Raw genomic sequence first — 26,737 nt, forward strand, 5'->3', positions numbered from 1 at the left:
TGTTTTTAGGATTCATAATCCTTTTCATTTAAAAGTATATTTAGGGGGCGTTTGGGTGGCTCAGTCTGTTAAGCAACCGACTCTTGATTTTGGCTCAGGTCATGATCTCTTGGTTCAGTTCATGAGTTCGAGCCCCGCATCGGGCTCTGCGCTGACAGCATGGAACCTGCTTGGGAGATTCTCTCTCTCCCTCCATCCCTCCCTCTCTCTCTCTCCCTCTTTCTCTGCCCCTCCCTCACTCTTGCTTTCTCACTCTTTCAAAATAAATAAATAAACTTAAAAAAATGTATATTGTAAACACCTTGAAATTTTGTTTTCCATGCAGAGATCCCCCACTATCAGGGGCAAAGTAACGCATTCCTGTGAAACTTTTCATAAGCTGAAATGACATAGAAGGGTATCTCCCACTTTCTAAAAGTCCGTATAATACCACTTTGTTTCTACAAAGGATCTACGTTAGTACCTGTTTTTGCTAACCGAAAGAAATCCAAAGAGCACGTTCATTTTTATAAAAAAAAGTCATTACCATACCAATATAGGTCTTGTTTTAACATGAAATGGCAGAATATGAACTTTCAGAAAGCACGGAATACCTGTATGTGAAATGGAAATTTAATGGCCACATAACAACCTGTCATTCAATTTATAAATTGTCTTGTTCTGTTTCTTGCTAGTTTTATGTATAAAAGTGTTGCATGAATTCTTTCTGGGTAGGAGTTCTCTCTAGAAAATTCCCCTTTTCTTTTATTTGTCTGGATGGTGGAGAAGACGGATAATTCCTTTTTCACAATTTCATCCAGGGGCTAATTAATTTCAATCCAGATAACTTCAGTAACAGAACTCATGTAACAGTTCTTTAATATAGGCATACCTCACTTTATTGAAATTTGCTTCATTGTGCTTTGCAGATACTACCTTTTTTTTTTTTTTTTACACAGATTGAAGGTTTGTGGCAACCCTCCATGGAGCAAGTCCATTGGCATCATTTTTCCAAGAGCACTTGCTCACCTGTGTCTCTGTGTCACATTTGGGTAATCCTTGCAACATTTTAAACTTTTTCATTATTACTATATTTGTTATGGTGATCTGTGCTCAGTGATTATGACTCACTGAAAGCTCAGATAATGGTTAGTAAATGTAGCAATAAAGTATTGTTTTGATTAAGGTATATCCATTGTTTTTTAGATATAATGCTATTGCACACTTAACAGACTACAGTATAGCGTAAATGTAACTTTTATGTTATGTAGTAGGAAACCAAAAGATCTGTTTGACTTCCCTTACTGCTATGTTCACTCTGTTGTGGTAGTCTAGAGCCAAACCCACAGTATCTCTGAGATGTGCAGGTATACCATTTTATATAAATAATTATAACAAACTTTAGACAACTAGACTATCAAGCTTGTGAGAGTTTGATAATTGTAGAGAAAGAAACATTTTTCTTTAGTGATGTAAATGCTTTGTTGCATTGAACTTTTAAGCAAATTCTTTTTCAGCGTAAAATGACAGTTTGTGCATCACTTAATAGTAAAACAGCTGAAAAATACAAAAGTAGTAACTTTTGACTAATGACACACAATTTACAGTTGGGGAGCTAAAAATTTCTAGTAGGATGCAGTATCAGAATTTAGAGTCAAGGAAGAAAGCTTTACTCTCTTAAACTAAGACTAACATGATCTATTATAAAATTGGTTGGTTATACATTTGTGGTAAAATTTTCAACAAATCACTTATTTAAGAAAATATTAATGATTGCGCTAGTAACAATTATAGAGTCCCTCCTAATCTCAGCAAGTGGCTTAAAGAATCTCCCTAAAAAGAAAGGTGTAGTTTTAACATGTAATATATAACAAACGGGAATCTAGAAAATGCAACCTGGCTACCATGATGAAGGATTATCACTGGTGATGGTTTTGTTGCTTGGAAAAAAAATAATTGCAGAGAAGAATTGGGTAGTAAAGATCTGTCAGTGTGTCTCATTCTGCCTAGGGAAGCCGGTGCACCGTTGAGCTGGTACATGTGTTTCATATCTTTAACAGATTGCCTCCTATAGAGAACAGTGTATGTGGCAGAGGTCTATTGGTGATTTACCACACTCCTCTCTTCCTCCTGGGTATACAGCTAGACTACATTTATTAGCCTCCCTTGCAGTTAGGTAGCAACATGGGACTGACATCTGGACACAAATTGTGCGCAGAAGTAATAGATGCACTTCTAGACTTGGTCCTTCCATTATCTTCCTCTGTCTTCTGGTCAGATGCAAAGACCTAGCAGAGGAGTCGAAAGTTCAGGGGGTTGGTGGAGCCATAAGAAGGAGAAAGACAGGATTTCTAACTTATTATTTGGGAGGGAGCCACCTAGAAGAGATGGCAGGTCAGGAATACCTCCATCGGACTGTTGCATGAATAAGAAACTTTTATTGCATCAAAATAGCCTCTAAATACAATAATTAGACTCCCCTGGTTAATGCAATATATAAAGCTATCACAGCTTGATGAAATCTCTAAAATAATTGGTCTACCTTAACTCTCTCTTTACTCTTATTAAGTAAACTTTCTTCCTGGAAAGAGATACCTACTTAGCTGGCATGAGTATTCTGGTTCACCTTGGCCAGTATATTTTTATTTGTATAAATTAACAAATTAGCATTCTTATATGTTTGCTTTGTGTGAATAAATCTTTCAAGATTTGGTTGACCAGGGATGAATTGATGCAACTGAGCTTTTGAATCTGTAAAACTGAATTCATAATGACTGAATCAAAATTCAAACATTCCAAGAGGCTCAGCTTGAAAGAATGAAGTCTCTCCTTCTTTCTCTTTGTTATTAAATTTAAAAATATATACACCCATAATTATTTTGACATGAAATATACTTAAATATAACTACCATAAAATTCTAGTAATATTCTATTTATATGTAGTCAAAATTTGGCTATCTAAACCATCCAGAATGTATTCTCAGACCTGAAAGATTTATGAAAACGGCTAACACAAAGTCATTACCATCTCTTATGGCCTAGGAAAAACTTAGGCCATTACAAACACCTATCTCAAAATATTATGTTTTAGTAGGATTAGTTATCTGGCATCATGTGATGACCTTCAAGTCTTCTAAATGTTAGAAAGCAGCAGATTAAAAAAAAAGGGGGGGGGGTATACTACTAAATGTAGGTGCACTGACAAAATAGTAGGCAGTACTAAAGATAGAGACATAATTAAAGTATACACATAATTAAATATACATAATTAAATATACACACGTATCCTCTAAAAGCACAGCAGTCTGAAGGCAAACAAGCCTTCATGAAGCAAGGGCTTACTAAACTCTTAGTAAGTCTTAAGTTGTGCACAGAACCTCATTGGGAATAGGGTGGTTTCCTGACCTGTCATCAAGGAGTTTGATGTATAGATTGTATCTTCAAGGGGTTTATAATTTACTTAAAAAAGAAAAGACAGAGCATATGGATGTTAAATAATGATATTTAAAATATAAAGCAATAATAGTAGGAATAAGGAAGGATTGATTAAACTGATTGCACAAAACATACTATAAACAGTGAGAAGAGAGATTATGCAGGGCAGGTTAGAATAGCCTGAGAAGTGTCTGTGATAGAGGTCCTCTATAAATTACATGTTAAATTTTTTTCATGTTTAAAATATCATGTGCAACACAAATGTAAATAGAAGGCCTTGGGGGAAGTCCCAACGTTGCCTGGGAAATCTCTAACTGATGAATCATCAGAGAAACCAAGAGGAGGGTGGTAGGGCTGGTAACCTGAGCTGATTGTCCATTCAGTGCACTTGGGACGTGTTTGTCATCTGTGCTCTGAGTTGAGAACTGAAGATGTCCCTAAACAGGAAACAGGAACTTATTGCATAGCCTAAAAATGGAGCAGGCACTTTGAAGTAGGAAGAGATGTCTAGTTTGCTTCTGGCTAAGTGAGCAGTCATGATTCTGAAATTTCAGATTAAAGACATGTTTGTCTTCAAAGCCCTGTAAACATTAGAGCCTCTCCATTCATTCTTTCACTTATTCATTCAATAAACAATTACTGGGTACCTGCTGAATATATAGAACAACCACAACACCAAAACCCAATAAGCTCTATTTCCTTAAGAAATATTCTATGGGGAGGGGAAAGACAGCTAAATCAATAGTTATAGCCACAAAAAAAAAAAAAAAAAAATGTGTTCAATGTAAAGACAGAGGAATACAGTTTCTGGGAGAGCCTTCTGCCCTCACTTTCCCACTAGCATTCTCTGTCCAGAGCACAGTTCTTGTCTACACTTGGTCAATCCTATCATCCATTTAAACACTACTTCTACCACCCCTCTCAGCCTAGATGTCCTTTTCTTTAGTAAAATTTCCTGAACCCCCAAATCTGGGCTGGTGCTTCCTTCAGTGATCCCCCATAGCCACACCAGACACTTATGACACATATTTGCCTGCTGACTCGTCTGCACCTCCCCAGACAGTAAGCACGGAGAGGGTAAGGATTATTTCCCCCTCAGCATTATCTCCATGCCTACCACTGTGTCTGGCACATAAGTGAGCTCTCAGTAAATACTTGCTTGAAAGAACTAATTAATTAATAAGGATTAAATTTATTATTCATATATTTTGTCTACTAAGTACATAATTCATGTAAAAAATGTTTATTGTTAACTCTTCAAGTTTATTTTACAAAACACCTGAGAAAGCTTAGTTATCTGGAAAATTCACTTTAACAGAAACCTCATTCCATGAAAATGCTGTTAGCATAGACAAATTATTCATGCTTTTAAACCTGTTAACAGCAAATCAAGAAGCTGCCAAAACATTCCTCTAACCCTCAGTTAACCAATGGTAACCAATGGCAAATATATGTAGTAATATGTTAAACCAAATTCACTGAGAACTTTCCAATGGAATGGTAGCCTCATTTTGTGCTTTATCAGTGGTATTGCACATTTTAAAGTGTCTCTTTTGTCTTCTCCATTTTCCATTGACACATGCTTATGAGTAAGAAAATGGTCAAAAGGCAGATCACAAAAGCTAGAGTTCAGTATTCAAGTTAACATAATCATATAAAAAATAGTAAGACAAAATGGCATTGATCTGGGAATTCTAGAGGAATTCAGGAGGAATGTTGACCGTAACAATCAAAGTAATTGTTAGTATAAATGATCAAGAGAAAGTTTTATAGCAAAAGCAACAGAAAGGGTGCTTACCTTGACAGTAACAAAGCTGGTAAAATTTATAGTAAAAATTAAACACACACACACAAATTTATAATAAAAGTAAAAACCCCAAAGGTGAAAAAAACCTACTGCATTCACAGAAAAATTTGTACACAAATGTTTACAGCGGCATTAACAGCTAAAAAGTAGAAATAATCCAAATGTCCATCAACTGATAAATAGATAAATGAGAGGTGGTATATCGATACGATGTGAATATAATTCATCAATAAAAAAGAATGAAGTATTGATACATGCTATGACATGGATGAACCTTGAAAACATTATTTTAAATGTAAAAAGCTAGCCATGAAATGCTACATATATCATTTCATTATAGGAAATGTCCAAATAGGCAAATCTATACAGACAGTAGATCCATGGTTGCTTAGGGCTGGGGTATAGAAGGATAGAGGGATTGAGAGCTAATGGGCATGGAATTTATTTTTGAGGTGATTAAAGTATTCTACACTGGACTGTGGTGATGGTTACACATACCTGTGAATGGAATAAAAAAACACTTTAAATGGGTGAATTGCATAATATGTGAATTTTATCTCAATGAGGTTGTTTTAAAAAATCAACCTCCTGGAAATTGGATGAAAATTTACTTATTAGGGGAAATCATACTTAATTGATAGTTTAGACTATTTTGTAGGAGAAAATATGTAAATAAAGGATAGATTATTTACTTTTATCCCTAAGAAGTCACAAGGGAGAGTCCATGCCAAATGCTTTTCTGAAACCAAACCTGCATGGGATGGGGTGAAGAAGAGTATCATTTGTCTTCTAAAAGAAATGATTTTGAAATGTAAAACAAGTACAATGGTAAAAGTACAAAAAGTAGTAATCTTCTAGGATGCCCTATTATTTTTTCAGCCATCTGAAGGAGAGAACATGAGATAAGGTCTCCTTGTTTTTATACTACTAAATTTTTTCAAGAAAGGAAAAGACAAACCACAGGGGATAGACTATAGAAACATATTTCCAGTTGATTTAAGTTAGCATAGTAGCCACAGCTGGATTTCAACACAGGTACATAGCAAGTAATTCATTTAGGGGGATGGATGGATGGATGGATGGATGGATGGATGGATGGACGGATGGACGGACAGATGGTTGAAAGGGAGGGAGGGAGGGAGGGAGGAAGGAAGGAAGGAAGGAAGGAAGGAAGGAAGGAAGGAAAAAAGGAAGGAAATAGATACAGATAGTGCTTTGAGCTATTGGTGACAATTTACAACTTAGAAAAGAATTTGGAGTCATTAAAAATTCTAATATTATACTGAACTGGAAAAATGATAGGTCTAATTTAATGACAGCATTTTAAGAAACCATGTTTGGTTTTAAGAAATTCCATGACTTACTTCTCTGTTCTAAAGGAAAAATAATAAAGAAAGAAGGAAGAAAGGAAAGGAAGGAAGAAATGAGGAAGGGGGAAAGAAAGAAAGAAAACTTATGCATTAATCATCCAATGACTGGGTGTGTGACACTTCTCCTTTGGGCATGGGTATTTGTTATTAAGTCATGGTAAATCATTAAAAAGAATATCACAAGGTAGAAAATTTCTCATTATTAGAGATAAGAGCTTGAATCCATTGATAAATTACTTAAGAGTTCTGTTTTAGCTGAAATTTACATTATAAGCCCCAGCTTTATTGTTGCTTCTTTACACTTACATTAGTTTAATGTGGTATATTACTGCAAAGAAGAAATAAATCAATTGATGAAATTTACCTCCTGTTTCTGACCTGTTGTAGAATGTAATACTTGATACATTATCTTCAGTCCATTTAACTGGAATATTCCATGTGTAACTAAAGTTTTTTAAAAAGGAAAATTTAACTTTTATTACTAAAAAATAAAAACATTTCCCACATAAAAATTAAAAAGCAATAGACAAGCATATTTTCCTCATAAACGAATATCCAGTGTATAGGATACAATTAAAGCAATTAATATAACACTCTTTAGAGATGAAGATAGGCTATATAACTGCTTCCAATTTCTATAAATCTCTAAAATTTGGAACTTTGTATCAACAAATTAGCTAAGCATGATGATTATTTCAATAAAATGTGTTGAGGCTTTGGAATAAAGATATTGCATAAATGTAACTCATTGTATAATAACATTGACCATTCACACACATACTTACACATACTCTAATATGGTTTGTTTCTGTCAAGGAACACAAAGCATTTTTCAAATTCAGAAGACAATCTTAAAATGCCACAAAGGAAATAACACATTTTAGAAATTATGTTGAAATTCAAATTGTAGCACCACCATCATCCCTTAAAGATTCTCATGCTCTTCAAATATCTCCTATTTTACATATGAATCAGGTGTGCTGCAAAGCAAAAATTATCAGACAAACATGTTTCAGGGTTTCTTGGTGTTCTCTTTAGTTACTTAATATTTTCTTGGGGAGCAGGGTGAAGAGGTTATTTTTGTCCTTTGGTTCCATATATTCTCAACGTTTTATTTTATTTAAAAAAAATTTTTTTTAATTTATTTTTGAGAGACAAAGTGAGGCAGAGCACAAGCAGGGGAAGGCCAGAGAGAGAAGGAGACACAGAATCTGAAGCAGGCTCCAGGCTCTGAGGAAGCGGTCAGCACAGAGCCTGATGTGGGGCTCAAACCCACAAACCGTGAGACCACGACCTGAACCGAAGTCGGTCACTTTAACCAACTGAGCCACCCAGGCGCCCCTATACATAACGTTTTATTATTGAAATCTCATAAAAGAGGTCTTAAGGTTTTTTGATTGTTCTCATATCATGTACCATCAATCAGAAAATACAACAGATCTAGAAAGAAGATGAATGTGTGTTTGGATTTGGTTACCAACTCAAAGTTCACCTTGTTTTTCTACATCTGTGATCATTCAAGTCTCTAACAGAGAACGGGGAATGATACTTCGTTTCAATTTATAATAAAATTTATGTAATTCAGGGAGAACACATTTTGCCATCTCCATGAAAGAAGTAATCCTTTGTTTTATAACTGTTGAAATGTTTTATGGGATTGAGTTGTCACTAGCTTTCCTTGAGGATTTTATGGCTGTGGAATGTTTTGGGTTAGAAGTTCCATAGAACCCACGCATAAATTGCTTCTTGGGTCGTGTAGCAAAGATTGTCCCCTTGAATCCCTTTGTCATTTTTGTACACCCTAGATTCCAATGTGCTCTCCTAGCCAACAGCCAAGCACCTGGGGCTGTCTGTCAGAGAACTGCCCTCTAGCTGCCAGAAGTTCTTTGAAATTTACATTCGTGGATGCAACCCTTCGCCAATGATGGATGGCAGGAGAATCTTCTTGGCCCCATCTGTCAGGACCCCTCTATAACAGCATCTCCACAACTTCCCCATAGGGTAGCTATCCTCTACAGCACCTGCTTGATATTTCACTTTTGCTGCTTGACCTCTCACTGCCCACTCCTTTCTCAGTCTTTCCTAGAAACACTTCCTGAGGAGTAGCTTTCACTTTAATCATCACCTCAGCATCTGCTTTCAGGGAAGTCAACCTAAAAGTGATCCCTTGTAGCTTCTCAACAGATAGACAAAGAAGCATTTGGTAAAAATCACACTCTACCTACATGTTTCGCCCTTCCACCACTCTTCTGTTTTGGTGTTGCCACATAAACGAACATTTCTTTCCCTCCCTTTCCCCATTGCCGACCTGACTGAAAGAACAGAGTGCGCAAGTGTCTGGATGCCCTGTGTGCACAGTCAAGACTTCACATTTTGACTACCTCCTGTAAAACATGGTCTCTGAGATGACACTGTGCCCAAAAGCGGGCATAAAATACACTACTAAGTTATGTACAAACGTTGCTCTGAAGTCTGTAAGAGAATCATAAGACTAAAAGGATTGAGGGTTGAGGCTTTATGATTTTACAGTTTTAGAATCACTTACAGGATCTAATGCAATCTGAGTAAAATAATAGATTTGGGTACAAAGTGTCAAGAAATGAAAATTACATAAACAGAATGATGGGAGTCTCCCACAGGACATCTAAAATTTAGGAGGATCAGATTTCATTTTGAAAGGTACAATTTACTTTTTTGTATCTAACAAGATCTGGTAGCATTAAATATGGCCAATCTAATTTTCACTAAAGAAACTGACTTTGCCCCCAAATAACACACCTACTCCCATCTTCCCCCTGTTAACGCTGAGTGGACTGCCAGAGACATGTAAGCTTGCCTGATGCTTGAGGCCGTAGTGTTAAAACAATAACTCACACATGTGTGTAAGTTTATAAAGATTATAAAGTTTCTCATAAAAATTCCCTCATCTTGAAATATTTAAGCAGTGAGAAAAGGGAGAGGGCCATTCATTTTATAGTACAGCTTATTCAACCACATTTTTTACTGGACAGGAATATATCTGAACATAGAGTAAGGTGAACACTAGGGTTGGAGAAAGAGCTAATTACCTTCCGGGGGAATGAGGGCATATGTTATGATCTAGTTTTTTAACCAAGTGAAAAATCATGAAGGATCACTTTTGATAGAATGTCATTTTCTCTCCTATTTGTTCAGGAGCTATTATAGATTTTTAACAAATGTTCTCAACAGCATAGCACATAAGGTTTTTCCTATGCATATATAACTTTTTTGTTTACAAAAATGGATCAAGTAGATTGACTTTATAATAAGTGATCACTAAAAATCATGGGTCTGTGAATCTAAATAAAAAAACAGTATCTGAAGATAGAAATTAAAGAAGATACTAGAGAAAAGTGTGAATGTTAATATAGTTCCATGTTCTAAATCTTGATGAATACAAAGATTTATTATAACTCAAAAAGTGAAGACTTGATAAAATATTCATTTCATTTACTTGGTAATAAATTTTTGTGTTTGTGTGGAGAGAAATCCATAACCAAGGAGTAGTTTAAAAAATGCAATCCCACCGTTTTAAAAACAGTGTTGGGTATGTCTTTGGCTTAACAAATCAGTAGATACATATGTCAGAAGAGAACAATTCCTATGAAGCTTTCCTAGTGGAAGTTTGTTTCTCCAGAAAGAAAAAAAAAATTTTAATTTTAATATACAAAGGCTATTAAATAGCATATTAAATATGGTCCATCTAATTTGCTAGAACATAAAACAGTAACTATAAAATAAACAGTTTATAGTTAACAGAATGATCACAGTCATTATGTTGATTTTTGTAACTGAATTATCACCTAAGTCAGATCTAGGTTTCAATTCATTCATATATTATGAAGAGGAAAGAGTGAAAACAAAGCTTTTCTAGCCTAATCTTTCCTTTCCAAAATAAAGAAAAGATAAAGAAGTTTATACTGACACTCTCTGACTGATCTCACTTGGTCTAGGAACTCAAATTTCCTTTGTTTTGTCATGAACTATTAATTTTCCGCATTTGCATACAGCAAGATACCCAGTCACTCTGAATTTCATTTATTGTGACTATCTATCTGACATTTCCAGAAGCAGAGTCTGATAATGGGCCTCAACACGGTGAGCACCACTGGCTTTCTTGATATTCTTCCAGTTCAGGTGCCAGCCAAGATCTTCAAAGTAGTTACTCTATTTTTTAATTTTTTTTTCAAAGTAGTTAGTTTAATAATACTGGGTGCTTTTCATTTTCTGATGCCTTGTACAGAAAGTCCAATTTGAATTTTGGCACTTTGAATTTCTGGAAACACCCGAGTGTGTTATTTATTAGTGTGACTTAATTTTCAAAGCCCTGATTCGGAAACCAGAAAATAGGTTCTGTTACCCACCATATGCAGTACGTGTCATAAGTGTCTCTACAGCTCTTGCAGTTCTCTAGAAATTTGGTTAGACCACTGTAGAACAAGATGAGAACAGTATTCTAAAATGGGATTGTTACCTGTAAATTCATCCAATTCAGTTCCCTGCATAGTGTTTACTCTTTAATGAGAAATTGTAGCTCAACCCAATCTTTGGAACATTTGCCACACCCCTCCAGCCCATGCCCACTCTGTTAATGCAGACCCCATCTTCTGAATCATCTCCCACGTGAGTCACTTGCTACAATTATCATAGTAACTGGCCTTCCTGCTTCCACTCTTGCCCTGCTCTGATCTATTCTCTGTAACGCAGCCAAAGGGGAACTTTGAAAAACGTAGAGGTGATCCTACCAATTCTCTCTCTCTGAAGTCCTTAAAGTTGCACACTGTTGTTCAAAATCTTCAGTGTGGTCTGCGTGCCTGGCCCCTGCCTCTCTCACCACTGTGCCCAGTGCCTGTCTGCTGTTCAGTTTCTTGGAGCCAGACTGCCCATGTTCAAACCAGAGTTCCATCACTTATACTCTTTGTGCCCTTGAATAAGTTATCTAATAAGTTTCAGTCATTTGTCAATTTCCCCACCTGTTATAATAATAAAATACTCTAAAGTGCTTAAAGTTGTGCCAGCTACTTAGTAAATACTTAGTAAGCATTGCATATTATATGTGTAATGCTACTCCCCGCCCCCGCCCCCTCCCCGGCCCAGGGCCTTCCTACATGTTGTAGTTTCTCTTCTGAACATCCCCCATGGTCATCCCCTCATATCAATTTACTTAGCTTAAGTATCACTTCTTCAAGAAAGTCTTCTGTGCCCTTGCCTATTCAAGCACACCTCCTGACCCATTAATTCAGGCTCAGTCTATCCATGGATACACATGACAGGAGACAGTAATTACTCCTCAATAGAAGCTTGTTTCACAAGAGAGAAATATTTTTTTAAGTTTTCATATCTAAATAGTCTCTAGCAGTATTAAATGTGGGCAGTATAATTTATTAGAACATAAAACAGTAACTGTAAAAGAACCAGCTTATAGTTATTCTGGGACACCTTTGTCACACCCTATAATTCTCCTTCCTCATGTTATCTTAATTGCTACTGAATAATTGCTCTTGTGATGATTTATATATAAATAACTTTTTGTGTATAAGACCAATGAGACTATTAAAGAGGAGATAAAGAGGGCAAAGGGCCTTTTCGGTGGAAATTGGGCACTGAAGATTAGAGACCAGCTGAAAGTGACCGTGGGTGCAAAAGTCTCTCTACCCAAACCAAGTATTCAGAAGTTGAAAGATGGGACAGTAAAAATTGGCATGGGCGATGAACCTGTTGTGGTAATCGTTTCACAATACACATAAATCAAGCCATCGTGTTGTACATCTTAAACTGATATAGGACATCTGTCAATTGTTTGTCAATGATATTGGGGGAAAAACTGGCAAGGGTGACATTGGAATGATTTCCAGGGAACTAGTGCTACACAGTGCTGTTCCCATTTATCAGGATGCTGTCTAAGAGCAGGCTCTTCTGGGTAATGGGGGGCTGAGATTACATCCCCAAAGTGGTAAACCCAGGTTTTTGTGGCCAGCCCCATACCAGAGCTCCTGAGATCCTGATTCCATTCTCTTCTGTGGGGAGAGATTGGCATCCCAGAAATGTATACAAAAACAACCAAGTATACAGAAATGGACATAATATTAAGACTTTTTATACAAGCCATATTCATATAAGTGTGGTAAGTGTGAAATCTTTGGCTGTTTGCACATTTTGTCAGCTTGTACAATATTTGTAGAATCATTCCAATTTCACCCTTGCCAATTTCTAAAAGTCTGGCAAACTGAAGAGAAATAACATATTGTATTTATAATTTTAACTGAAATTCTTAGGATACCTTAACTCAGTAGTCATGTTTAAACGTCTTGAAAACTCTGAGTTTGTAAAGTTAAAGGTTTGATTCTTAATATGTTGAAAATGGCCAATAAATTTGGTATACAGTATGAATTTTCATTACATTCATAAAAAAACATATACGTATGTTTTTTAAATTTGATTTATAAATCTGTGTCTTTAGCTGTTTGTATTTTGAAATTATAAATGAGATTTAATAAAATTTTAAGTAGTGATGTTCATAAGTTACTTATAAATGATACATGCAAGAGAATTTGATTGAGTTTATAATTGCTGTTTAAATATTCAGGAGAACTTCATTTGTGCAGTTTGTAAATAAAAAACATTCTTAGCAAAAACTAGACGAACTGCTATTGGAAGCCAGTCTCCTTTTCCACCCTTCCCACAGCCCAGCCCCTCTTGGAAACATCCCCTTTTAAAAAACGCTTCTGGGGTGCCTGGGTGGCTCAGTCAGTTAAGCGTCCAGCTCTTGTTGTGGCTCAGGTCATAATCTCACTGTTCATGGGTTTGAGCCCCGCATCAGGCTCTGCACCGACAATGCAGGGCCTGCTCGGGATTCTCTCTCCCTCTCTCTCTGCCCCTCCTCTGCTCACGTTCTCCCTCTCTTTTTCTCTCGTTCAAACAAATAAATAAAGCTTAAAACAAATTTAAAATGCTTCTGGATTTAATTCTTCTGACGTCTAATTCTATAACTCTAAATAGCTTTTTAAATTTTTTTTCAGATAGTATTTATTAACTCATCCACGTGAGAGGGTGATTTAGTTTACTTATACTGCTTTCTCTTCCATTTGCCCTTTAACAGTCAAAATTTAGGGAAGTAAAATTATTAGACTTTCTCTAGGTTATAATTGTTCCTTTACAGTAGTGGAATCATGTTGCCATTTCCTGTTTCATAAATTTCAGTGTTGCTACTCTCTCCCAACTGTAAAATAGGAGCAAAATCTCCTACTTGACAATGAGGAGAAACTGTAGGATATCCTATGGAGTTCTGGTAAACAAACAACTGGCTCTTGGGGGACCAGGGGAGCAGAATGCAGTATTTGCTAGTTTCCATTAATTCATTGGTGGCTTTCAAGCTACCAGCATAATGGTGCTGAGTTGGGATTCGAATCAGCACCAGCCCACCACTGAATTACTATCCTGACACTTTCTGCCACCTTTCCTTCCTCTTCCACCTCATTTTCTCTGCCAGCCTTTTTTTTTTTTCTTGTTACAATGTTAAGACTGTTTATATTTACAATCTACTCTGCCACTGTAACAAAAGTTTTACATGTTGTTCATTGTTGATTATAAAAGTTAAAAGCCGGGGCGCCTGGGTGGCTCAGTCGGTTAAGCGTCTGACTTCAGCTCAGGTCATGATCTCACAGTCCATGGGTTCGAGCCCCACGTCAGGCTCTGTGCTGACAGCTCAGAGCCTGGAGCCTGTTTCAGATTCTGTGTATCCCTCTCTCTGACCCTCCCCTGTTCATGCTCTGTCTCTCTCTGTCTCAAAAATAAATAAATGTTAAAAAAAAAAATAAAAATAAAATAAAAATAAAAGTTAAAAGCCAACAAGTAACATTTATGAAATTATACTGTTGTATACGTATGGTTGTCCAAGAGGTGGGGTGGAGTTACATTTCTTTCTCTATGGGCTGATATCTTGGCCCCCTGAGTCACTTAAATAAAAATTTACCCTAACAGCCTGACATAAGAGTTAAAAGGACTCCTTTTTATTGTATGGATTGTCAGTGGCTTAAAATTATTCTACTGGTTTACATTCTTGGATCACAATTTTTACATACAGCCTTGATTTGGTTTCTCTAGTTTTCTTCTTTACAGTTGCCCAACTGATGGGCATTCACAAACTCATAATCTCACCATTTTCTCAACCATACTTGCTTTCTCATGGCAATCACCTACCTGAACCCAGCATCTTGCTCTTATGCATGGTACTGCAAGCCCCCTGGGTCGCTATTGGGCAGCATTTCCTTTCATGACTTTCCTCTGTTGGATACATTGTTTCCCGGACGTGTTTCTTCTCTTTCTGATGTTTCCTATTTTTTCTCTTCTTCCTCCCCTGGGATGTAGCCTTAGTAACTTTCTAAAAAGTGCTGTGTGGAAAGCATTTTCTGGAGTTGCATGTCTGAAAATGTCTTTGCTGTTCATTTGCATTTGGTTTAGTTTGGGAAGAGAATTAGAAGTTGAAGATATTTTTTGCTGCAACCATTTTAGATGATTGTTCCATTTTCTTCTTGCATTCAAGGTTGCTGTGGACAGGTCTAATGTCACTCTAACTCATGTATCCTTGTTTTCTGGAATTTCATGAGAATGTAGCTAGGTTTGTTTTCCCTTTTTGTACTGTGACCTCAATGGGGTTTTGTAATCAGAATCCTTGTGCCCTTTATTATTTGCCCCTCAAGTTTCTCTGTTTCCTTTTTTGAGAGACGTCTGTTAGTTGGATGCTGGACATTCCATATTTGTCTTCTCTTTCATATTTGTCAGTTCTCTGTGTTTGCTCTATAACTTTAGAGAATTCCCCAAATTTATTGCCACTTGGTCTATTAATTCTTTGACAACCACAAATTTAATCTTTCAGAGCAATTCTATATTCCAAGTTTGTTTTTTCAAAGATACTCTGCTCTGAGCTAATGAGTGTTAATAGCTTCTTTGATCTCTGAATGTATTTCATAAATTTATTTTCTATTTCCTCAATTTTGTTCTTACAGTGACAGGTTTTTGTTTGTTCAACCTTTTATGCTTTTAGATTTTTTCATGTGTCTTGTGATCTTAATTGCCCATTCATATTTCGGAAAGAAGGACTAAATTAATTATTCTTGGTGTCCTGTATGTAACCCCTCTGCTCTGATATTTTTGAAACAGCCTTTTCCTCTGGACAGAAGTCTGACTGGGAGCTCTGAGCATGTATGCAGGGAGCTGGCAGTTCCAGCCCACCCATCCTACAAATGCCATGAGAAGGAAAGCTGTATTCTGGGCATCCTAACCAAGTGGAAATCTTTAGTTCTCCTCCACTGTTTTAGTCCATTTATTTGTGGGGGGTGGGGGGGAGGTGAGGCAGGGGGTAGAGTCTTCGGATTTTTGCCTTGGGTCATTGCCAGACTTTTGGCAGACTTCTAAGAGCTCCGAACAGAGGAAAGGTTGTTAGTAGATGACGGGAAAGTGGAGTGGGGGTGTGTCTGACTGGCACAATTGTCCTGAGTCTCGACTTCAGATTAATTGTCCTATTTTCAGCCTCACTTCTCACTCCTGTGCTCCACTCTTCATGCTGACAGTCAGCCCGGAGCCTGTCTAGGGATAGGGAAGATGTTTCCACTTCTACAGCAAGTCCCTTTTTATCTGGCTTCATCTTCTTCAGTTTGTTTGTTTTCTATCAATATTTCTCCTTCTGGCTTTCCTTCTAGAATCTATATAGCCCCGCCTCTTTCTTTCTCTTATGAGTTTATTTCTTTTAGCACTTCTTTATTCAGTGATTTCTGGGAAGAACAGGACTTGGAGGCATGTGTTCAGTCCACCATCTTGAACCTGGAGACCATGGACCTATGTTTGAATGCTTTTGGTTCCCTAAAGACATTGTGCTTTAATATTATCATCTATCAATCACGTACTGGAGACTAAGATCTAAGCAAATGGCCAGTATTTCCATCAAATTTCTGCTTTTTTCTTCAAATGCATTTTAGATCCTTACCCAAGAGCTGAATGTGGCTCAGAAGAATTCGCTTTTGGGTCCAACAGAAAACGTTTCTGTGTGATGTTCCTCATATCTTTCACATTAAGTACAGGATAACCCATCTGTTTGGTCCACGTATCCATTACTTCTTTCACTGGTAAATTACTTGCCTGATATTAAAAAAAAATGAGGAATAATTAACAAATTAGGGAAAATAAAAGGATAGAATAATCAGATCAAGAAATGATTGATAAATCATATGTTAATCAAAGAAATACTTGGGGATATTCTCCATACCTCTTCAAGTGCTCTCCAAAAATGCTCAGTTTTTGCATTCCCAAATTTGTGTTTTTTCAAGTAAATCTGTATGTGAAAGATAACAAGTATTTTAGAAATCAATGTATGCTTTTCTCATACTTCCACACATGAGCTGAATCCATCAACATATTTCACTCTAATGTATAATATGGCAAGTGTACCTGCAATAAAAATCAAATGACACATGGCATGCAAAACATTTTGTAACCTATAAGAACATCAAATAATTTATTTGTAAAGCACAAGGAATATTTTTCCTTATTAATGATGTAGCTTGGTTTTTAAAATGTTTTTTCATTTTTTATTTTAGAGAAACAGAGTGTGCAAGCAGAGGAGAGGGACAAAAGGAGAGGCAGAGAGAGAGAGAGAAAGAGAGAGAGAGAGAGAGAGAGAGAGAGAGAGAGAGAAAGAGAGAGAGAGAGTCTTAAGTAGGCTCAACGCTGAGTGTGGAGTCAGACGCAGGGCTTAATCCCATGACCTTGGGATCATGACCTGAGCCGAAATCAAAAGTCAGATGCTCACCTGACTGAGCCACCCAGGAACCCCTAGCTTGTTCTTTTTTAATAGTCTAATGGGCTTGTGCACAGGAAAGGAAAAGCTTAATTTTTTTTCAGGACAAGAAATATGAGATACTTAAGGGCAGTCAAGTGTTCAGTAAATAGTCAACAGTCCATAACATTTGTGATCCAGTATGAAGAAAGACCCATAATTCTATGATCTTAAGTTAGAGCTGTCAACCTGTCACCACTGGCTACATCCCTTACGTTCATTTATTAGTGATGTTTTCTCATCTCAGACACTAGATGACCCCACCACACATGAATGACTGAGGCAATATGCAAAATATGCAAAGATAAAACAGGTGAGCTTGTCTCTAAGCCAGGGCTCAGCAAAAGAAAATTTTTTTTAAAAAAGCTATACAGTAAAGATTTTAAGGTTTGTGGGCTCTGTAATGCCTGTCACAACTACTCAACTCTGCCTCTGTAGCACAAAAGTATCCATAGATAATGTATAAATGAATAACCAATAAAACATTGTTTATGCATTCTGATACTTGAATTTCATGTAACTTTCATGTGTCATAAAATATTGTTATTCTTGTGATTTTTCAACAGTTCAAAGTTGTAGAAATGATTTTGTTTGCAGACCTTAGAAAAATGAGTGGTGGGCCAGATTTGGCCTGCAGGTCGCTGTTGGTAGACTCCTGCTTTAAGGAAATGGATATACAACCTTTTGAACAGTAAGAATGATAATGATGATCCTGATCATGAATAAATTTGGGAAATTATTCCCTTTAAAGAATGTCTTTACTCTTCAAATGGCTTTAAAATATGAATTATTTGGGGCGCCTGGGTGGCTCAGTCGGTTGAGCAGCCGACTTCAGCTCAGGTCACGATCTCGCGGTCCGTGAGTTCGAGCCCCGCGTCGGGCTCTGGGCTGATGGCTCGGAGCCTGGAGCCTGCTTCCGATTCTGTGTCTCCCTCTCTCTCCACCCCTCCCCCGTTCATGCTCTGTCTCTCTCTGTCTCAAAAATAAATAAAACGTTAAAAAATAATAATAATAATAATAATAAAATAAAAAATAAATAAATAAAATATGAATTATTTTTAACTAGAAAGCTCTCCCCTTTAACGATTTTGTTCACAGAATCTCTCTATACATGAGTTTTCAGATCCAATGTGGTAGGTCCCTAAAGAAAATCCCCACTTTTCTCCTAGTCTCATAATTGGGTGCCACTTATGCCACTTCTCCTCTGTTGCTGTCAGGAATTGTCCCATGTAATAGGGACATCTTTGGGGCACCTGGGTGGCTCAGTCGGCTGAGCATCTGACTCTTGATTTCAGCTCAGGTCATGATCTCATGGCTGTGGGATAGAGACCTGCCTTGGACTCTATGCTGGCTGTGCAGAGCCTGCTTGGGATTCTCTCTCTCCCTCTCCCTCTGCCCCACCCCTGCTCACATCACTCTCTTTCAAAAAATAAAATAAAATAAAATAACATCACTTTCTTAAGTGTTTCTTGAGCCTTCAAAGAATAACAAGTGGTTGACTTCGCACATGACAGTTTCACTCAAAGTGACTATAATTTTCAGGAGGTACTGTGCCTAAGTCACATTATCTTCTAAATTCCTTTCTTTTCAGGCATAGAGAGATAAAACAATATTAGCAGCCAGCTCCAAGAAGCCTGGACTAGGGTTGCGACCAGTTAGGAATGCTGCCTTTGTTTTTGTTCTTTCGATTAGTTCACTGCTCAGCACTACCACTGGAGGGCAGGCAAAGGAAGGGAGAAGAAATGAAAGGCACTCACTGGCTATCAGTTTTAAGCATTTGTCCCAGAGCTTTGCACAAATCATTCATTCTAAATAAAATAAATGGATACTTGAGTATTAGTAATGAATTGTAACCATAGCTACCTGTTAATGAAAATTTCTAGTAAGTAGTAGCTTTTTAAAATTAATTTAGAGGAGTTTATTTGTATACTCACAATGCCTTGAGCTTAGAAACATGCCATCTTGGAATTAGAAGGGACTTTAAGTATTATTTAATACAACTCACATTTTGGGGGGTGAAGAAAACTGGTGCCTAGAGAGGCGATGAGATTTTTCTAAGGTAACTTTGAAGGAATTCTGAATCCTTAACCAGTCTGTGTGGTTTCTGTCAGTGGTGTTGTTATTGTTACTGCTTTTTAAACTGCAGTCTCTTGCTTCTTCTGAACTATAGGCTACATAGACATTTATATAAGCAGTATATTAAAAGACATCAATTTTGAGGTGCCTGGGTGGCTCAGTCAGTTAAGTGTCCAACTCTTGATTTTGGCAGCTCAGGATCTCACCCTCATGAGATGGAGCCCCGAGCTCCATGTAAAGCTCTGTGCTGAGTATGAAGCTTGCTTAAGATTTTCTCTCTCCCTCTTGTTCTCCCCTCCCCTGCTTGTGTGTGCGCTCTCTCTCTCTCTTTCAAAAAAGAAGACATCAATTTTATTTTGTCTAGATTAGTGCATTTCTGAATACTCTATATTGAGAAATTTCTTTCTTCACCTTGAATAGTCACAATGCAGTCATTCCACTCAAAATTTCATGATGACCTACATCCCCCAATAATAGCCCCTCATTAGTTGGGTTTGGTGTGGTAAGCACAAAAGGAAAAGAAGACTGTTACTGTTACTGGTATCCCAGGAAGGGAAAGGACAAGTTGCAGCTGAGCCATTGCTGTCCTATCAGGGCTATTTCTTATACTAGGAGAAAAAGAAAGGATGGATATATTTCTCAGCTTGATTTCATGACCATATACTGTTACAAATTCCCCATTACCTGTTATCATTTCTTATGCACAAGTACAGCCTTAAAGATTTTCCAGGTGATGGCTTTGATCTTATTCCCCTTCATGACTACCTACTTGAGGTCTGAGATAGGGTTTCGGGGACGGTGATGAGCTTGAAAGAGAATAGACAGCTGGCCATCCCCAGATTTAGTACCACACCAGGTCAGCTAATGAAGAGTCACTTTGGTCAGAAAGTATTTGCTAGGGAAAGATCTTGAACAATATCACAGATTGTGGAATTTAGGGGCAGCAAACATAGAGTGATGCTAATTCAAGTAAAGACACTATTCAGATACTTGAATGAAGTAAAAGAATGTTCCAATTGGCTTGAGAGCTTATTGAGTGTGGTCTATACTGATCATATGCTGTTTTCAGATATTAGCTAGTGTTTGAAGATTGTAGGGGAAAAGTGAGTGTTTTAGTGGCTAGTGGGTTGTGTGTGTGTGTGTGTGTGTGTGTGTTAATTTATTCCACAGCACTATGATGGCATGAAAAAATTAATATCTATTCATTCTAGTTTGGTTTCTAGCTCCATCTGTAGTCACAGGGTAGAGGAAGACATATTTCACTTGAGAAATATTAGTTTTAGATAGGACTAGATTTTTAATTAATTATACCATAGATACCAGGATAAAGGAAATATGAGAGTATTGCTGAATTATTAGAATAGCTATTCACTTTTAAAGACTCCTGGTACATCTCTAGGAGTTGCTTTAAAAATCATTTAATTTGAAGTCAGCTTTGAAAATTCCAAGAATGTGTTATCCATCAGTTTCCTTTAGAATGAAACTATGCAAATGGAATTTTAACTTAATTTTTAAAAATGAATTGTCTTTGTTTTTTTCTCCATGTTGTTTATTACAGACCGTTCATTCATTTAAGAAGCACTGTTTGGATTGTCTATCATGTGTAATGCAGTCTACTAGGGACTGGAATATATACAAAGATACAGAAGACAGAGTTCCCCACTAAAGGTGCTCACAGCGAGAGAAGATATGATGAAATGTGACTTTGAAGCTGATGGAAACGTTACAAGGTGTTCTAATGTACACATAAGAACAGGCACACGGCTTCTCCCTTTCTTCCAGTGTCCACAGAGAGTATTTTATTAGTAGACAAGAGGAGTAAAATGTATTGATGTGCTCCCTGAATATCTCCTAAGTCTTGGTCTTGTGTCTTACGTAAATAGTCACCTAGGAATTTTGCCATTGGGTAAAGAGGCTGTTTCTTTTTGGGGTGGCATAGAGACTGCTAGATGCCACATAAGAAGGCTCAGTGGTGGTAAGAGCTGAAGGAATAGTGAGCGGACATTGTCCTGGGGAATCACATCCAAAAGGAGTACTGGCACTCTTTGGGAAGGCTGGCAGGATGCTGCTCTGACCTGTTTTCTACGTTCTGGACTGGCACCCCAGCACCACTGCTCTGCCTAACCACCCGAGGCCTCACAGTGCGGAGGATGGAGGAGAATGGGAAGAAGCAGGAAGACATTTCCGACTCCAGGCTGAATGGGCCAACCTACAGACAGGACAGTTACAGGGACAGAGTGTAGCCACACTGATGCCATTAAAACCCTGAGAGATTTGGCTTAGGTTTTCTAGAAAAGCAAAAAAGAAGCTGAAATACCCACTGGGGCAGTATGCCTAAGGGGGATGTGTGCAATGCTTTTGAAAATGTATTACCATTTCTGCTTCCAAAAGGAAGCAGGCCCTCTTTATTCCTTGACTCTACACATTCCTTGAATGTGTGTATTTGCCACTTTTAAATCCAATAATAAGGAAAAAGTCCTTGCACGAACTATAAAGGAAGACTTTTATAGATACACTTAAATCTTTATGTCATGTCACTATGGACTGAGTTGTGTTCCCCAAAATTGATACATTGAAGCTTCATCTCTAATGCGATTGTGTTGGCAGATGGGGTCTTTGGGAGGTATTTAGGTTTAGATGAAGTCATGAGGGTGGGACCCTCATGATGGGATCAATGCCTTGATGATAAGAGGCACCCAAAAGCTCTCTCCCTCGGCTATGTGAGGACACAAGGGAACGGCAGCCATCTGCAAGCCAGGCAAACAGCCCTCTCTAAAACAGGAATCTGCGGTGCCTTGGTCGGAGACTTCTCAGCCCCCAGAATGGTGAGAAAATAAATTTCTGTTGTTTAAACGACTCAGTCGATGTATTTATTATGGCAGCCTAAGCCAATACACATGTAAAGGATATCAAAAATAATTAAGGACTCCATGTAACTTCTCCATGAAATTTCTGCTACATGGTAATTAGAGATAACAGTGTGGGCAGTTAACTGGATGTGAAGTCACCTTTCTATGTTTTGCTGTTTAATCTGTCCCTGCGTAAGGAGAGGAAAAAGTAAAAGAGGAGTAGTTCCTTGATTAATCACATACCGACATTCATCAGCCACAGACCGATGTGGCTCACGCCTAAAACTGTTAAAAGTCATAAATCATACCCGACATCCTTTTTGAAACTTCTCTGGGGTTATCCAGTCTTCAAGCATCCTCAGAATGGAAACGCCCTATGGTGGAAAAGAATAGCAAATTGAACTAGTAAAGGATACCAGTGACCACTGTCGTGACTAGTATTTCATGATCATATGTGTGAGATTATCTCTTCAATATGACTCCACTAAATTACTTGGCTATAGCTCCATGGTTTTAAAATAAAAACAGCATTTGGCACACCTCCTGTATCTATGCTTCTAAAATAACAAAAAGGTCAAGAGTAGTTGATAAAGGGGCCATCATTTCAGACTTGGGGGTTAAATAATTATTGCACTTCATCAAATGAACCAGCAGATGGAGCTTTTCTAATGAAAGAGAACCGTTAGAAAGACAGAAAATTCTTATTTTTCAGTGAATAAGGAAAGTAATTCCATGATAAAATTCTGGCTACTTCTTAAATTTATTTCAATACTTTTCAAAATACTACATTTTGTGGAAATAGTTGAGGAATTATCTGGTCAAATAGTTTAATATAGATATATCATTTAGGTATAAAATCCTTTTCAAAAGCAGTTCATCTCATTTGGTTTTATTTTGTCTGAAGAATCTAATGAATACTTCTGCTCTCTACTTTCTCTGCACATGTTATAAGATTAATACTAAAATGCACTATTGATAAATTTTTATATCCATTTTCAAGTAACTTGCCGGAAGAACATGTGCTTCTCCCCATCTGATAGCAATTTTTACTGCAATTTATTAAGTATAAATTATTTTTGCACAGAGAAGACTAAAGGCTTAGAACATTTATTTCTGACCTAGTATCTTAAACCCATGGAATATCTAGGACTCGGAAAGAAACCGATTTAATAAAATATAAACATCTCCATGTGAGTAATTAGAGTATCCTGTAAGTGGCCTAGAAATGTTCACTTTAACAGAAATATAAAAGAATCATTAGCAATATGAAAGAAAAATGAGAAAATAAGCCTAAAAAGATGCTGTGGGAATGACAGGGAAAGCCAAAATTATGATGCTATAAATTTGAAGTAGCCATCTATAGAAGGCTTTTCTCACGTAAGCCATTTTATCTAGTATTCATTTTAATAATTAAAATATTTTGTCTTAAACAAAACTAGGTATTATCCAGAATAACAAATGGTATTCATTTCCAGTGGATTTTGAGCAACTTAGCATAGTGGGTAAACCTTGAACAGCAAAAGGGAAATAACTACATCATGCTGCATGCAGGCATGAATACATTTGGAGGAGGAGCTGTAGGAAGGAAACACTGTGGGAAAAATGGGTCGCTGCAGACCTTCAGTAGTTCTGCAAAAAAAATTTCATGGATAAAAATACCCCCTCTGCAACATGCTAATAACGTCATCTTTATGTCTTATATAAAAATGGATAAAAGGAATTCCTTCCAACTGAGGTGGGTTTCAGTTCTTCCTGGAAGCAGTAAAGGATTCTATAGAAAAGATGTCCCCATATATGGTGTTTTCCAAAGACCACACAGCAGAAAAAGAAGATTTACTGTCTTTTAAAAAATCAGATAAAAGAATTTGAAGCTTAAAGTGTACATGTTCAGTTAGAATGAGAGAGGCTATAAACAAAAGCGAAGGGAGAAATCTTTCAAAGTCTGATTCAAAGTCTTGTGACAATGACCAGCATTGATCGTTTTGACCGAAAAGTACCAACTACTGAATATTCAGCATCCAGAATAAGTTCCACACTGTTTCCTAAAGCCCATGAGCATAGTCTAACCTTCTTACCGTTTTTAGGCATTTACTAAAAGTCACTAAACAGGAAGATGCTCACAACAATGTCCTATCTTCCCCACCTTGCTATAGGATATTCCATCAAAGACAGATGTTATTTCGGCAGGAGTTGTCACAGTGACAACAATTGGGTGTGAAGACATCAAAGAATCGTCCTCTTGTACAGGTAACACGTCTTCAAGTAACATCTGATCTCTCTGAAACGACACAACGAACCAAAGAAATACAGCACTTCCTCTATACTGGTCCATATTTCAAAATATCAGGGATATAAAATTGGGGGAGAATAAATATAAATTGCTCAAATTACTTAAGACAAGCGTTAGGTGTCCAAATGAATCACATGTTGCACTGATTCATCTGCATGGATTCCGTTCCCTTCTTCTAGTATAATTCCTTTGACTTAGCCCCTATGTGACAGGCCAAGAAGACACAAGCATCTGTGAATTCTGTCTCTGCCACTTCTGTGTGACTTTCGGACATGTGCCAACCTTTTCAAGCCCTATTTCCGCACCTGTGCAATGGGCATGTTATCGCCTCACACCTTTGTTCTCAGAATTAAGTGAGGATACATGTTGATCTGCCAAAAACTAATGTTCGGGATTTCTTTTTTTCAGTCAACTAATCATTAGAATTTGGATGATTCATAATTAATCAAAGAAAATACTAGCTTTTTCCATAGTTCATCATCTTCTCACTCCAATACTATATTTTCTTGGCAAAATACAGTGGTTGAGAGGTCTAGCCATCTAGTCAGACTTCCACAGCTCATAACTCAATTTTTGCCATTTTCTAGATACGTAGGTTTAAGCAAGCTCCCGCACCCATCAAATAGCGATAATAATGGCATCTACTTTTTGGAATTGTTAGAGAATTCAATGAGATAATGCATGGTAAGCATTTGGCATAGTCTCTGGTGGAGTGAAAGCCAACACATTAGCTGCTAGTATTATTTTGATTCATAATCAATTAGATTCTGAAATCTCATTCTGTTAAATCATTACTTAAAAAAAAATCAAAAGCCTTATTGGTCTTCTTTTATTAAAAATATTCCCCAAAGAGGAGCATACTATATTTACATTTTCCAATTTTGTGATTTCCATTTATAATAGACAAGGTACTATTGTCAAGTGATGACTGCCAATCAAGGTAATTTTGACCTGGACTTAAAACTTTGTACACCTTTTAGATGCAGAACGCATTCAGGTCTCAGGGTCAGGAAATTTGACTCTAGTCTTAGTTGTGCTACCAATTTTCTATGTGAGATTGGAAAGTTATATTACCTTCCTGGGCATCAGAGTTTTCACCTGTAAAGTGAAGCTCCACTATTGTGGTACTTATCAGGCTCTCTTACAGTCTGTCTTTTTATTTATCTGTATATATGTTATATATATACATATATATATATATATATGTATATATATATATATCTGTATATATGTTATATATATATATATATATATATATAACATTTATATATATATATGACAACAATTTAAAATGTTATACTTTCTTGCAATACCTTGATATAAGTATGGTATCAGGTTATTTTATAGAAAATAAAGGACAACATATTTTTTCATTTATATAGTTTAGTTTCAACAAATTACAAAATCAACAATTTCAACATATGTGAGTGATTCCCAACTAGTGGAAAGTTTGTCCCCCAGGGAACATCTGGAAACATGTGGACACATTTTTGGTTTTACAACTGAGGAGGGAGGGTTACTTGTATCTCTATATGGGCCAGGGATGCTCTTAAATATCCTATAATACACAGGACAGCCTCCACCATTATCAAGCACTCCTGAATTATCTGGGCCAGATCTCAGTAGTTCCATGGTTGGAAAACCATGATGTAGATTAAAGTTCTAAAGCAGGAATTGTTGCAAGTTAACTTCTTCATTTTTTAAGATAGCTTGCAGAATCGGCCAAAGGCTTCAAGTTTGTCTTTTTATTTTTTCCAGTAGAGGGCGGTAGTCTTATAGTACACAACTTTCTGTAATTCTCTACTTTTACACATCTACACATTTACACTTTCATATATACTAACAGACAGGCATACCTACACCATCTAAATAGAGATAAAGACAGCTTTAGCTTTTCAGAAAAAAATCTTTAGGGTTCACAGACGCCTTTGTTCCAGGCCCCTCAGGGACATAAGGTAGGATAATGGTAGTTACATGTATTTTTAGGAGCTTTTAAGCTTACAAGAGAGAGAACAATGTTCTTCTTGTATAGAGGAGAGAACCAATTCAGGATACGTCACTTGCTCAAAGTCACATTCT

The 26,737-nt window shown here is 37.0% G+C and overlaps 1 protein-coding gene across 1 annotated transcript in view; it reads right to left on the bottom strand.

Moving 5' to 3' along the window:
• ENPEP (glutamyl aminopeptidase) overlaps positions 1–26,737 on the bottom strand; it is an 82,674-nt gene that overhangs the window by 24,497 nt on the left and 31,440 nt on the right. The window contains exons 7-11 of the mRNA XM_019417638.2: positions 24,512–24,646; positions 22,677–22,742; positions 16,874–16,939; positions 16,595–16,746; positions 6,956–7,035 (exon numbers count right to left, since the gene is read on the bottom strand). Of these exons, the coding sequence (XP_019273183.2) occupies positions 6,956–7,035; positions 16,595–16,746; positions 16,874–16,939; positions 22,677–22,742; positions 24,512–24,646 (499 nt within the window). The remainder of the gene's footprint in view (positions 1–6,955; positions 7,036–16,594; positions 16,747–16,873; positions 16,940–22,676; positions 22,743–24,511; positions 24,647–26,737) is intronic.

This window comes from Panthera pardus, unplaced genomic scaffold, assembly GCF_024362965.1.
Source record: "Panthera pardus isolate Hobbes unplaced genomic scaffold, ASM2436296v1 HiC_scaffold_13, whole genome shotgun sequence".
Lineage (NCBI taxonomy): Eukaryota > Metazoa > Chordata > Mammalia > Carnivora > Felidae > Panthera > Panthera pardus.